Source organism: Pungitius pungitius, chromosome 7 (genome assembly GCF_949316345.1).
Source record: "Pungitius pungitius chromosome 7, fPunPun2.1, whole genome shotgun sequence".
Taxonomy (NCBI): domain Eukaryota; kingdom Metazoa; phylum Chordata; class Actinopteri; order Perciformes; family Gasterosteidae; genus Pungitius; species Pungitius pungitius.
In genome coordinates, this window is record NC_084906.1 from 17,146,777 (window position 1) to 17,160,028 (window position 13,252).

At 49.2% G+C, this 13,252-nt stretch overlaps 1 protein-coding gene across 1 annotated transcript in view; it reads left to right on the forward strand.

The window, feature by feature from the left end:
• The window catches only part of agbl4 (AGBL carboxypeptidase 4), a 214,803-nt gene that overhangs the window by 113,755 nt on the left and 87,796 nt on the right, over positions 1-13,252 (forward strand). The window contains exon 5 of the mRNA XM_037468719.2: positions 3,766-3,982. Within this exon, the coding sequence (XP_037324616.2) occupies positions 3,766-3,982 (217 nt within the window). The remainder of the gene's footprint in view (positions 1-3,765; positions 3,983-13,252) is intronic.

A 13,252-nucleotide genomic window follows, 5' to 3' on the forward strand; every position in this document is an offset into this window, starting at 1 on the left:
AAACAACAACAACACGGGCCGCGTTTTAAAGAATAATGAGTCCATCTAACATCTGGCATCAGTTTAGAGTGCCAAGAAATATCGTCTCTTCAATTATTGGCGTAGAAAGACGGAGCGAGCAAAGAAATATGTTGTTCAACGTGAAATGTTTGCCAAGCGGACGAAACCGTTTGCCTCGAATGAGCTTGTGAGGATCCTTGGAGCTTGACAGTTGTTCAGGCATATTGGAAGACATTTAACCTTCCCAACAGTTGACAGGATGAAGGCTTGACAAGCCATAAGAGACAACATTGAGATGGGATATAAAAGGATGAAGTAGATGAGGGTGTGTGTCTGTGTGTGTGTGTGTGTGTGTGTGTGTGTGTGTGTGTGTGTGTGTGTGTGTGTGTACGTTTTTTGCCTTTGTCTGTGAGAGTGCTCGGAGCTATCGTGATTGGCGTGTCCTCTACGCTCGATTGATTTAAAAATATAGACAAGATTTCGCCCCGTACGAAAGCTACCAATTCAAGAACCTTCATCTTGGAACTTCATCGAGAGGCCATCGAAAATCAGTGCGGGGGGGGGGGGAGTTCGTAGCTGCCGGGGGGGGGGGGGGGGGGGGGGGTGTTCAGGAAGCCCCGGCGAGCAAAGTGACACCTCGCTGAGGGCGGCCTGCGAGCTCCGTGAAACCCCCTCGCTCCCCCCCCCGTCCCTTTTCTCCCTCTCTCTCTCTCTATTTGTCAGGCAGCTCCTTTCTCCAGGCGACCCGGCCTCTCCATCCCTCTTCGCTGCGCGTCCTCCTCTCTCTCTTCGCTCCGGCGGGTTAACTCGCCCCACAGCTCCGTGTCAAAGGGAGGACCTTGATGGCCCGCCTCCCTGCACGTTTCCCCGTTGGTGTGTGTACGTTTCTCCCGGTGTCTCCGTAATCACTGAATTGTAAAACCGCGCCTTATCGTCCAGTGGGGTGGGGTGGGGGGGGGGGGGGGGGGGGCGCTTCTCTATTTTCTTTCCTTATCCCACGTGGTGATAATTCCGTCGCGTCAAAAAGAAGGGCACAGGGAGGTACCATTTAGATAAAGCAAATTGCCAGCTGCCGAGCAGGAGCAAAACAAAGGGGCTGTGTGCATTAACGTGCTTGTGCAGAAGATGATGTGCTCCTTCCCCCCCCCCCCCCCCCCCCCTCCCCCCCCACATTTGTGTGCATGCCGGCGTTAAAGCAGATTCGGCCTCTTCCCGTAGACGGCAGCCTTCCGGGGCCTTCCGGGGATGTGTCTTTCCACGAAATGTCACAGAGCTATTTTCCTTGGCGTATAACTACACTGCTGTGATGGGACAAGCAGCAGTAATTAAAATCAATAGCCAGGACTTTTTCAGTCTCTCGGGCAAGGTCACGCGCTGCCCCAGTAGAGCGAAAGAGAAGCAGGAACAGGGAGAAGTGGGATTGCCAAAACGGGGGAAATGTAAAGGGGTGAGGTGTCATTTTGGTTTAATTAACCCGCACCTTGGTGGACTGTCGCCATAGTGATGCAAAAAACGTGTTGTGTTGTCTTTCGTCCTCCTTCGTCGGTCCGTTTTACCCACAGGGCTCCACTTCCCACCCACGTGGTCTCATATGACCACTCTAATGCGCCAAAATGTGCGCTCTTTTTTTGTTGTTGTTTTTTTTGTTTGCTGTTTCTTTGTCCAGCTTTTACAAGCTGTAAAACAAGGCTGGTAATCTGGCTCCAGTGGGATGTCTGGGTGTGGTGTAGCTGGCCACTTGCTGCATTAGTATTCTGTTGAGAGAGCCACATGCAGATACATCCTCCTCTCTCCTGCTCAGCTGTGAAGGAATAATCAGCACTGCCTTTCCCCTCCCTTCGTCCCCTCTGTGGCTCCGAGGCACCGGGATTTAGCTTTTTGTTTTACCAGGTACCTGCAGGGACATCTTTGAGTGTTCGGAAAAATGCATGCGAGTGTTCGCCCACCGCGCATTTCCATGCGGGTCCGTCGCCTACACCTGATGTATCGGGCGTCTGAGCAAACGCATTAAAACCCCCGCGGGTCTCCTCCCCCCCCCCCCCCCCCCCTCAGCGGAGGTGAGTCACAGGCAGAAGTTCACTCCGTCGGAGTTGGCGCAGAGCAGTCTGTCCTGTTTGTTGATTATCAGGTGCTGTTCCCTATCGCGGCCCCCCCAATGGCATCTTCATCTGATCCGTTGCCAGTGGCGCCAGCTCACCAACCAGCCCCTCCCCCCCCGCCCATCAACACAGCCGCATACGCCGTTAGCCGCCGACCGCTCCCCGCGCATCTCTTATCGGGCCCAGATCTGCCTCTCATCTTTCCCTTATCTCCCCATTCCACCTTTCTCCCTGCTCCCAACACCCACGAAACACAAATAACGCCAGTCACTCGCCGCCCTCGTCGCCCCCTTTTTATCCCCCTCTCTCGGAGCGCCTGCCAAAGCTCCGTTGGCGGCGCTTCGGGCTTCGGCGCGCAAACTGCCGAGGCAGCGTCGGTGAGTGACAGGACAAGGCGATAGGCATCTGGAGAAAGACCAGTAAGGTAGGGAGAGAGAGAGGGGAGACGAGAAAGAAGGGGCGAAAGTGTGTGTGTGTTTTCTTTTTTTAATGCATCCAGCCGTCCCTCTGACCGCGTCTCTGCAAGCAGGCGAGGACAGGAAGACAAAGATGGACGGGGGGGGGAGGAGTGTGAAAAGACAAACATGATGAGTAAGCAGAGGAGTTGTGTAGACTGCAGCAGCAACTGTCCTGCACCCCATCGATCGCCCACGAGGTGCACGGGTCCGTCAGCTTTTATTTTGCACCTGGGCCCAGCATGCGACATGCAACAGCAAAGTACACAAGTACCGCTGCACACCAAAGAGAAGCCACAACAGACACAACACCAAACACGCAGTGCTCCTCAAAAAGCGCACAACGCTCAACAAAAGCAGGAACATGGCGTACACAGATTAGGAGATTACCCGTCCTTCACTCGCTATAATTGTTCTAAATTGCTCGCACCGCTTACAGCGCGACTCGAGACGGGAGCCAAAAAGGAGACACATTTTCTGCTTTTCGCTCAAGGCCGCGAAATTAAACACCACGCGCGGTACCATAGTGTCATCGTCGTCGCGCAGACATCCGCCAGGAGGACACCGGGTGGTGGAATTGCCAGAGAGGCAGAGGTGAAGCAGAAGTAAAACGTGTTCAATGTTAACAACATCCGAGTAAACAAGTGACGGGCGCTCCGACCGCTCCGTCAGCGAGGGGCGGGTCTTCGGGGATCCGAGTTCCCGAGTCGAGCGCGTCGTCCGCACAGGCTTGAGGCCCATCGAGCTGCACGTCTCTGGACGTAGCAACATTGCAGCCAAACTCTTTTACACTTCATCGAACGGTACCAAACAGCACCACAAAACCGCCAAAAAGCGTCCGCGGGAGCCAAGTAATCAACCTTCTCTGAACCCGCCGCAGCGGTTCCAACGGGCTGGCCGGGAACGCCGCACTGCTACACACTAATCAAATGAATTAAAAGAAATACATTCTATTTGTTTCCCCCCCCCCCTTCTTCCTCGGCATCTTAATTAACAAATGATATCTCCTCACTTCCACATTTGTGGGAGACGACAAATTAACAAGCTGATGAAACTTTTGCGTTGTAATTTCTCACCTCTCTCTCTCATGAGTCGGTTTCACTTCCTTCTCAGGTTCTCAGCTCCTTAAATTTAAAAAAAAAAAAAAACCTTTCCAGTAAATCAACTCCCTAATTTCTCCACACCGCGTGTTTGTCTTTTTTCTGTCGCAGGCAGAGGCTTCCCGCCAAAAACGTCTACTACTACCGCTGTCCCGACCACCGGCGCAACTACGTCATGTCCTTTGCCTTCTGCTTCGACCGGGAGGACGACGTGTACCAGTTTGCCTACTGCTACCCCTACACCTACTCCAGACTGCAGCACTACCTGGCCGGCCTGGAGCGCAGGAACCTGCCCTACCTGCAGAGGGAGCAACTGGGACTCAGTGTGGTGAGTTGGGAGGTGTGTGTGTGTGTGTGGTTGGGGGGGTGGGGGGGGGGGGTGGAAGTGCTTGAGCAGAGCAGTCAGAAGGTGAGGATAATGGGTAGAGTTAGTGTGTGTGTGTGTGTGTGTGTGTGTGTGTGTGTGTGTGTGTGTGTGTGTGTGTGTGTGTGTGTGTGTGTGTGTGTGTCTTAGGGATAAGGGAGGCCCCCGATTGGTAGGTGCGCCTGCCGGTCATAACTCCAGCCTCTCGTGTCATTATTGGGATTGTTGCGCTCTGAGCCCGCCGGCCGTGTGCGTGCATGTTTGTGTGAGTGTGTAAACGGCGCGGCGTGTAATCGGCAGAGCTCCCCACCTCGGCAGTAGGAGCCAGTGTATCACACACGCTGCCTCCAGTCTTGTCTGCTCTTATCAAATAATTGTAGGAGAAAAACTCATTAGAAATGCTTGAGAGATTACGACTTTTTCTTCTGTCCTCCAACATTTTTCAGAGAAAAGCTTGCTGCGAGGGGGGGGGGGGGGGGGGCACCATGAAAGTGCAGGTATTTGTGAAGAGCACCTGACCATAACATTCAAAGCATTTTAGAAACGTGGCATGAAACGGCTGCTGGAACGGAAAAAAGAAAAACCTTCTGGTGACCTTCACTTACATTAAAATTATGAAATGAAGTATTTAATATAGCAATTTTCATCTTATTTCAAAACCAATGTAAGCAAAGTCAGTATTGAAAAAAAAACAAGGTGGAAATGTTTTTATTTGGGGGTATAATACTTCTCTCAGTATGCTGCTGGCGTAATGGATCCAAACACATGATGCATGCCCGGTGTGTAAGCGGCATGGCACAATAAAACAAATTGTTTAGCACAGTAATAACAAGGCGCTGGGTCAGTAACTACAGACGGGTCGCGCTCATTAAGGTCAGTAAATTTGGGTAAATTCTTCCATTGCATGGTAAATATGAAGCTTCACGGTTGGGCCTGCATGTGCAGGAGCCACGTCGTCTCCGTGAGCAGGACACCGTGCGCCAGAGGGGACGGACTCGGTTGGTTCAGCTCACAGAGTCAGAATTAGTATTCACAGTCATAGAGAGGTTTTTATGGCCGTATTTTTCTCTTTATGTTCCCTGGGCCCGGGTGGCAGACAGCCCGGCCCCACCCTCTCGTATCTCTTCCTCTGTCTGCTCCCTCGGTCCCCCCCCCCCCCCCCCCCCCCCCGCTCTCTATCTCATGCACATATGTAACTCTACACACACACACATGCAGGTCAGAGGGGAGGGATGAGAAGGGATGAGGAAAGCTTTCTGGCTGCATCAAAGTTTAAAGCAGGACTGCTGCCGTTTCCGAGGCCGAGTCTTTGCAGGGACACCACAATAGCTTTAACCTTCTAATGGGACAGTTATCTCATGGGGATGGAAATAAGAGCCAGGGCCATTTGGACTGGCCTTTTTTTATCTCGCTGACTAATTTGTTTTCTGCCATATATTCCTCTGAACAAAATGGCCGCTATCCAGCGCGCGTTGGTCGACTTAAATGCTGCAAAAAAGGTCAGCTGGTATGAGTTTTTACCTCCAGCTCTCCTCATTATGAGCGAGGAAGTGTATACTAGTTCCTAAGGCGGGTGTGTTTTCATCATCTTACTCAAAACCAATGTTCTGAGCAGAGTGGAAACAGCATTGAAACGGATTGAATTTTAGCTGAGCTGCCTTGTTGGAAGTCGGTTCATTCCAGAAGGTAGAGGGACAGAAACAGGGAGAGAGATGTAACAGCTCTGGGATGAATGAAAAGGTAAAAAGATCGGCTTTTAAATCTCAGACCCTTCACTTTACTGTGATGCCTGGTGCGTCTTTTTTTTTTAACTAAGGAATGCTGACAAAAATCTGTTCACATCTGAGTGCGAGAGACACTCGAGTTGGTTCAGCAGGCTCTCATTTCCTCACACTTGGAATAACATATTCCAACTGGCATAAATTAGAAAAAATATTTCATAAACTCCAAACTGCTACAGAACGCAGGAGCTGGACAACTAACAGAAAACAAGAAAAGAGAAGATATTAATTCACTTCTGATTTAATAGCTGGTGTTGATTAACAACAATACCTAAACACACAGGTCCTTAATACGCATATAGACACACAACCGTTTGTTGGCACACGCGCAATCACACACGTAAACACAAAAACACACACACACACATCATTGAAAAAGACAAATAACAGAAGATTTTCTCTCCTATTCCCCAGAGGAGACGGGCTTGGATCCTTCCTCTTGCTGCAGGGTTCAGTGCCCTTCTTCTGTTCCTTGGGCCCCTCGTCGGTCTGAACATTTCCTTTTGTGGACCACCCTGACAGCATCTGAGCAAACCTCTCTTTCTCACCCTCGCTCCCCCTGAGGCTCCCATGTCCACAAAGACACAGGGAGGGAGAACACGCCTTTGACCCGCTACGAATCCAACGCTCTTTTATGAGGAGCTGCCTGCTTGCTTTCCTCATTTCTAGAATTGAAGTGCCTTATTTGCCTGCCTCGTGTGTTGACAAAGCAGTTTTTTTTTTTTCCTTTCTCACCAGTGGTCAGGGACTGCCCGGGAGTTGCAGAGGCAGCAGTTCAGTTTGAGTTTTCCTTCTGCTGTCCCCGCTGGGGAGGACAGGTCTGTGACACTATTAGTCACCTCTGACACAGCACAGCTTCTGCCCGTAGACCAGATGGAGAGGGAGCGAGAATAGGTTGGGAGAGTGGACCGGACACGCCGAAGCCTTGGCCGCTATGACTCTGCTGTTCGCACGCCCTCATCGACTATTGGTCGCAGGGATGACACATCCACCCACTTTTTTTTTGCTCTTTTTCTTTTGTAATCTCGCAAATCAAAGCGAGATTACGATGGATCACTTGCGCTGTGTTGAAGAGAGTCCGCGTCAGCCGCAGTGACTTAATGTTACTTAGACTGTTGTGATTGAATTTTAGACCTAATCCTGTCTGCTATCGGTGGTCAGGTACCATGTCTGCTCAGTGGGAGTGGAGTCCAGAAGAACAGGGTTTGTTTTTGTTTTTTTTCCTCCTTTTTGAGCAAAAGGAGTGGGCTTTGCAGCTATATCTGCCCGGCTGCCTCTCTCTCCCTTCCCTCCCCTCTCTCTCTCTCTCTCCCCCCTTATCTCTATGTTTGTACACTATGTGCCGAGATCCAATCAATAGGCACTCCAGCCGAGGAGAAGGTCAGCAGCTACATCGGAGGTGCCAGGCAACAGAAAACATAGGAAACACACCACATGCAAGGCGTATTTCTCCTCTCGAGTTAATGAGACTATTAGGATTTCATCCTCCTGAAGACTCAACAGGTGTGAGTTGTCAATTTGGGCTAAAATATGATAATGTCATAAAACACTCAAACACACCAAACCCTTTTCCAATGAAAATAGCTATCAGCACTCACTCCAAAGGTCGCTAAATCTAGCAAGAAAGTTGCTGAGGCGGGTGATTTTATATTGGCCACAGCCACTGATAACTAATGTTTGCTCTTTTTTTTGTCAGAGCATTTGGTTTAAGGATCGTAAAGGCCAAAAAAATAAATGTGTGTAAGGACTCACATTCATCCAGTTTATATTTAGCTTCCCCATAAAGCAAAATATAATGTCAATATTCTCTTTGCGGCAGCAGCGCGAGATGTGAGACGGATGGTTCTAGGCAGGCGATTAGAAATGTTAGCTGTATATTCCCTCCAACATAGCCAGTTTGGTAGCTTTGGTAGCACATATTCAAGAGGGACATGGGCACTTCAGCATTCAAATAAGTGAAGAACTCTTCCCCGAGACGAGCGGTAAACAGCTCACGATAACACAGGAGGTTTCCCCTCTAGTGGCAGACTGATCATCAATGCATTAGCTGTGGCCTAAACATCTAAAAAAGGAAAATGCTAAACTAAAAGACCATATCAGCAGGTGGAAATTTAATTTTCACTCTATATTTCTTACTTCCACAACTTCAAAAGTAAGTTTTTCTTTGTGTTTCTCCTGTTTGTTGTTAACTTTTTAGGTCCTGGCATTACCCTTTTGCCATTTTGTTTCCCTGTTTTTTTTGTTTTTTTTGTTGTGTTTGTCGTAAATTGTTCCCTGCCGGCCTCGGGGAGTTTTCTATTTTCTTTGGCAGCGGCTAACAGGTATCTGGATGAAAGAGCTGGACTCTTTATCGTCTGGTAATATGTTAATCACCGCCCGAGGCACGTCGGCGTCACAAATTCCACAAAGATTGAAAAGGTCATCATTGTATCATTGCATGTTTCTTGGCAACAAGACCTGTTTTCGTGCCGCTTTGTGCTTTGCTTCATTAGTGTGTGAACCGTACTCTATCGGCACCAACGCCACCGTATCTGTAGTCCAGAGCAGGAATCTGAGGAAAAGGTCGAGTCGCCGATGTCCTTTGGCCACAGACGGTTGACTTTCGAATGCCGGTCCGCGGGGAGCGGAGGATGCGCGCCTTTTTTGATCCATGTCCTTGCATCGCCGTGTGGTGTTGGCCCTCCTTTTGCCTACCGACGGTTCCCTCGTGGATACTTTATTAGACGCCTCCCGGACCTGGCATCCCTCTCGCGATTAAGAATGCGGTAACGAGGGAGGAGGTGGTGAGAATTCGGAGGTGGCGGGGAGCACATTGGCGTGATGTGGATTGGGGGGCGTGTTCGTCATTACAGATTCGCGCCCGCGCGGGTCAACTGTGTGTCGTGGAAATGTGGGGGATAAATAGATTAAAGTATCCCAGGTGAAGCTGTCTGAATTCGATGGTGTGATGTTCACGCGGCGATGACCCCCTTGTTGATCCTCATTATCACGCTGGCACAAAAGCACACAGATTTCTGGGTTGCTCCGACAAAGATAATATTTATTTTGGGAAATTGGAGCGTATTCACACCTCGATGGCTTAGCGCTGCGTCTCTTTTTCTCCCCCCCCCCCCCCCCCTTTCCCTCGTCTCTTCTGGGGGGAGTGAGCGAGTGAAAAGTTGTCTGCAGGCGCTGTGAGCCCGGAGCTGCCTGAATGAGACGTAAGAGTAAGAAAAATGTCAGATTGAACCCCACCCTCACCCCACCCTCACCCCACCCTCCCCACCTCTTTGGCTACTGGGGCAGATCTGTTACCATCCTTGCCGTCTGCCTGCTCTCCTCCGCCAATGGATCTTTGCACTGACGCTCTCGATGGAGCACTCATTTGGGTGTCAGGACTCCGGGGTCCCAGGGGGGACGCTAAGAGGGAACAAAACAGATAGCATTCAAGGCCTTTTAATAAATCAGAATACACCTTCCTGACAGCGTAATTGCTTTCCATTGCCCGGCAAGCAAGAAAAAAAAAAAAAGGCAAAGAGGGGGGAGAAACAAGAGAAAGGAAAAGACAGAGAGAAGGGGGGGGGGCTGTACAGTAGATCATTTATTTGTAGGGAAAAGAATGAAAATTAATGAAAAGAGAGTTGCTCGCCTTCCAAAGGCAGCCAAGCTTGAAATTCACTTTGAGGGGGAACTTAATTTGTTGTAAATGGGCAAAAAACATATTAGTGCGCAGCGCGTGGAAGGGCTGCGCGGCGCGTCCGTCTGCCCCGTCTGTCTGTCGGCATGTGCCGGTGCCAGACGAGGACGCCATGCTCTGAATAGCTCAGCTGAGAGGAGGGAAACACAGGAGCCCGTTAATAACTCCAGTAACAGCATTCTCTTTCTACATGACTGCTCTCCGGCAAACGTATGAATACCACTCCGGGATGTGGAGGAGAACCTGTCAAAAGTTACTTTAAGGGAATAAAGTTTGGCCTGTTTTCATCATGTCTGTTTGTGTGTGTGTGTGTGAGCTCAGGAGCTCTCGAGTTGTCCTTTTAAAGAGCAACCTTCGGTTTATCGTCGTCCAAATTCGGAAGCGCGCTGGAAAGGACCCGCTCCTAGGTGGGTTTGCGTCCCACATCACAGGGCGTTGACCCCACGCTATGTTAATGGTGGAGGAGGAGGAGGAGGAGGAGGAGGAGAGAGAGGCCGCCCTCCATGTGGCCGAGCCGAGTTAAGGCGCGTTACATAACACCCGAGTGCAGGGAGACCCATTTAAAAAGAATGCGGGTGGCATATGAATGTGATAATCAAAAAGCAGCAGGTGGTAAGATGAGATGATGAACTTTAATTTCGTCTTTTCACAGTTTTCAAGCGTTGCCAAATACATTTTCATCCAGTGAAAACAAGACACGTTAAATGGGTTTTTAATAGCCTCCGATGTTTATGATCTTTATTGTATTTGTGGCATGAAGTGAAAACCAATTAGCTTACCTTGAGAGAGATGCCGAGTGTCCAGACCACTGCTACAGCTATGCCCGATACCGGTAAAATGTAAAAATCAAAGTGTACGTAGGGGACGGTGTTCTTAATGCCTCCCTTTCTTTTTTCTGCATTGCTTATTCAAAGCACTGTGAAAAGTCTTGGAAATCAGATAATATGCAGTAAAGATTTCAGCCTCAAAGTTGCTCTTTGAGTGTGTTCCCTCTTGCTGTTGTGGACTACACCGTCGGTGCACGGTATAATGTGCGCCTGCAAGCATGAATATAAATATTGGTATTCCTGCAGGCTTAAATTACCCGTAGATCCAGAGGATTTATCAGAGCCAATGTGTTGAGTGATAAGCTGGATGACTGACAGCACATGGTTAAACACTATGATTGCAGACCTGCTCCAGTTTTATCCTCGCCCCACAGTTACGGACCTCACCGTCCAACGACTGCACGCCACAGGAATTTTTACGGAGCAAATCAGACGTCACATGACATCAAATCCTCGACTGGAGCTCTTCCATTCCTTCGGCGTCCCTCTGAAGAGGGGGGGGCGACCGAGTGTGGACGCTCGATGCTCTTACATGCCAAGTGTCTATCAGAAGTGCTCACTCTCAAACGTAAAGCCGAAAAGAGCTGTGATTGATACGCCGTCTAGTGTGCTGGCTACATCGCCTGGCTGGAGCTCTCGGGCACAAGATGCTTAATTACACTCTGGGCAGGAAGTGGGCAGCGATGGACGGAGCATTTGAAGGATAAATCACCGTTAATTCCAATCCTCTTCAGGCCGCTTCTCTCTCTCAAGGCCATTGGCCTCTCACCCGACCGCGGGCCGAGGCCCCCGACTCTTCACCCTGCCCCCCCCCCCCCACCCCCCGGGCTCAGCCCCTCTGACCGGGGCCAGCCGCTCAGCACGCCCGGGGTGGAGGAGGGGGGGACACCTGATAACCAACGGCTCTAGGCCAAGTCAGGCATTTGCTCGCCCCAAACCCACACCGTGCTCTGGTTCTTGACAGCCTTTCTTTTTCCTTCACTCCCCTAGTTGCACAAAATATATTTAGTTTTTTATTTTACTCTTAGTAAAAGGAAGAAAAAGAAGGAAAAAAAAAAACAGAAAGGAAGTGACACATCCCATTTTTCTTCCACTTTTGTATTCTCTCTCTCTCCTCGTTTTCTTGCTCTGCCACTGCTGGCCGGTCCTAGGTCTTGTGTGTGTGTGTGTGTGTGTGTGTGTGTGAACGTCTCCCACATGGTCGAGTGTGAGAGAGATGGATGCCGAGTCCCTCTCGCTCTCTCTCCTAAGGCGCCGATGTCCCTCCTCTCTCCTCAGCCCGGGCTCGTCTGCGGCTGCATATTGTGATGTAGTGCCTCTGCTCAGCCAGTCGATTGCCTTTAACAGCACCCGGGCACACTGGCCAAATTGAAAGGGATTGCGGCCTGCTTTTCATCAGACTCACATCAGAGCAAGGGTGCAGGGGCCACGGGGCGCAAGAGGGGGGGGGGGGGGGGGGGGGGGTGTGCATGGAGGAAGTATGACGGGTTTTACTTCTACACATTCTTTCACAATTCCTCCCACTTGTACACTTCATCCCCCCCCCCCGCTCCCCCCTCCCCTCCGTCTTTTCGCGTCTCATTGTTTGATGCCATCTGATGGCTGAGGAAACAATTTGCCAGGAATGAGTATTCTGTTTCTCATCAATCCATTCCCCCATTTTCAGGCAGCAGAGTTCTTATTGATAGCGAGAGAGAAAAAGAAAATCAACAGGAGTCTCGAAGAAAAATGTCTTCTTTTTCCATTTGTATGCCGCTTACTTTTGAGATATGTCACATAGGTGTGCATTCTCTTTTTGAAGTTTGCCTTTTCAATTATTTTGTGGTAGACAGACTTCCAAAGGAGCCGTCTCTCTAAAATAAAAAAAAATCCTCTGTGTGTGTGCTTTAATGAGTTAGCAACACTTACATACTTTCAGTATGCGGAAGCCTGCAGGAACAAAAATATATTCACTGTGCTAAAAAAAGAAAGCCTGATACTAAAGTATTAATAATTAACGCTCAGATGCTAATCATGTCAAAAGGAATCACAAACCATTCATTCCATCCCAGCTAAATCTAAATGTGGTCTTTTGGCCTTCACTCCGACATGGAGGAGCATTCCTGTGTACGGGTGAAGGTCTACTCACACAAGAGCAAGTACGGATGTGGACGGGACCATCAGCAAAACATATATGAGCCAGCTAAATAAAATACCCAACCCCCCAAAAATGTATCAGTTTAAATGTACGTATATAGATTTCTTTTTTCACATGGAATTGAAATGGAAAATTACACCTTCTGTTTTGGGTGTACTGACAATGATGGTGTTGTTAAAACAAGTTTTCTTTTTACAATGACCACTCATACTGCAAGACAACATTCATATATTAGCCAATATAATGTTGAATATGATTGCAAAAGTGCTTACATGTCCGTATTCATACCATACCATACTGTATTCCCTATCATCTCCCGTGCTACCACTTTTAATTCATCAACAATCTCATTTTGGTTGTAATATCCTATTTCCTTCGGTAGCTGTGTCCTGTTACAACATGCTGCTCCTATACGGCCTAATTTAAATTTCCGCAAATCGAATCAGTTCCATCTAATGTGATCTAATTAAAAAGATGTCCATGTTCCCCACATCTCTTCGCTTCAGAGATTTGCCAATGGCAGGGAGCGTAGCTTTGTCAGACAACTCAAATCATTTAAAGTTTACTTCAGCACAATTGTCCATCTTGAAGGATAGAAAATGAGCGCATTCGCCCCCACTGCTTTGGATAATAAATGGACAACATCCAGACAGATTACTAGCGGCAGTTACACAGGCCGCTGCCTGCATGCTAAGCTACAAGCGCAAGTCTCGCCTCCAGTGACTGGTGGCTTCAAATGGCCGTGTGTGCGTACACCAGTGGGGAGCTTAGACTCCTTTACCTCCTTCCTTTTGCCTCCTCCTACCTTGGTTG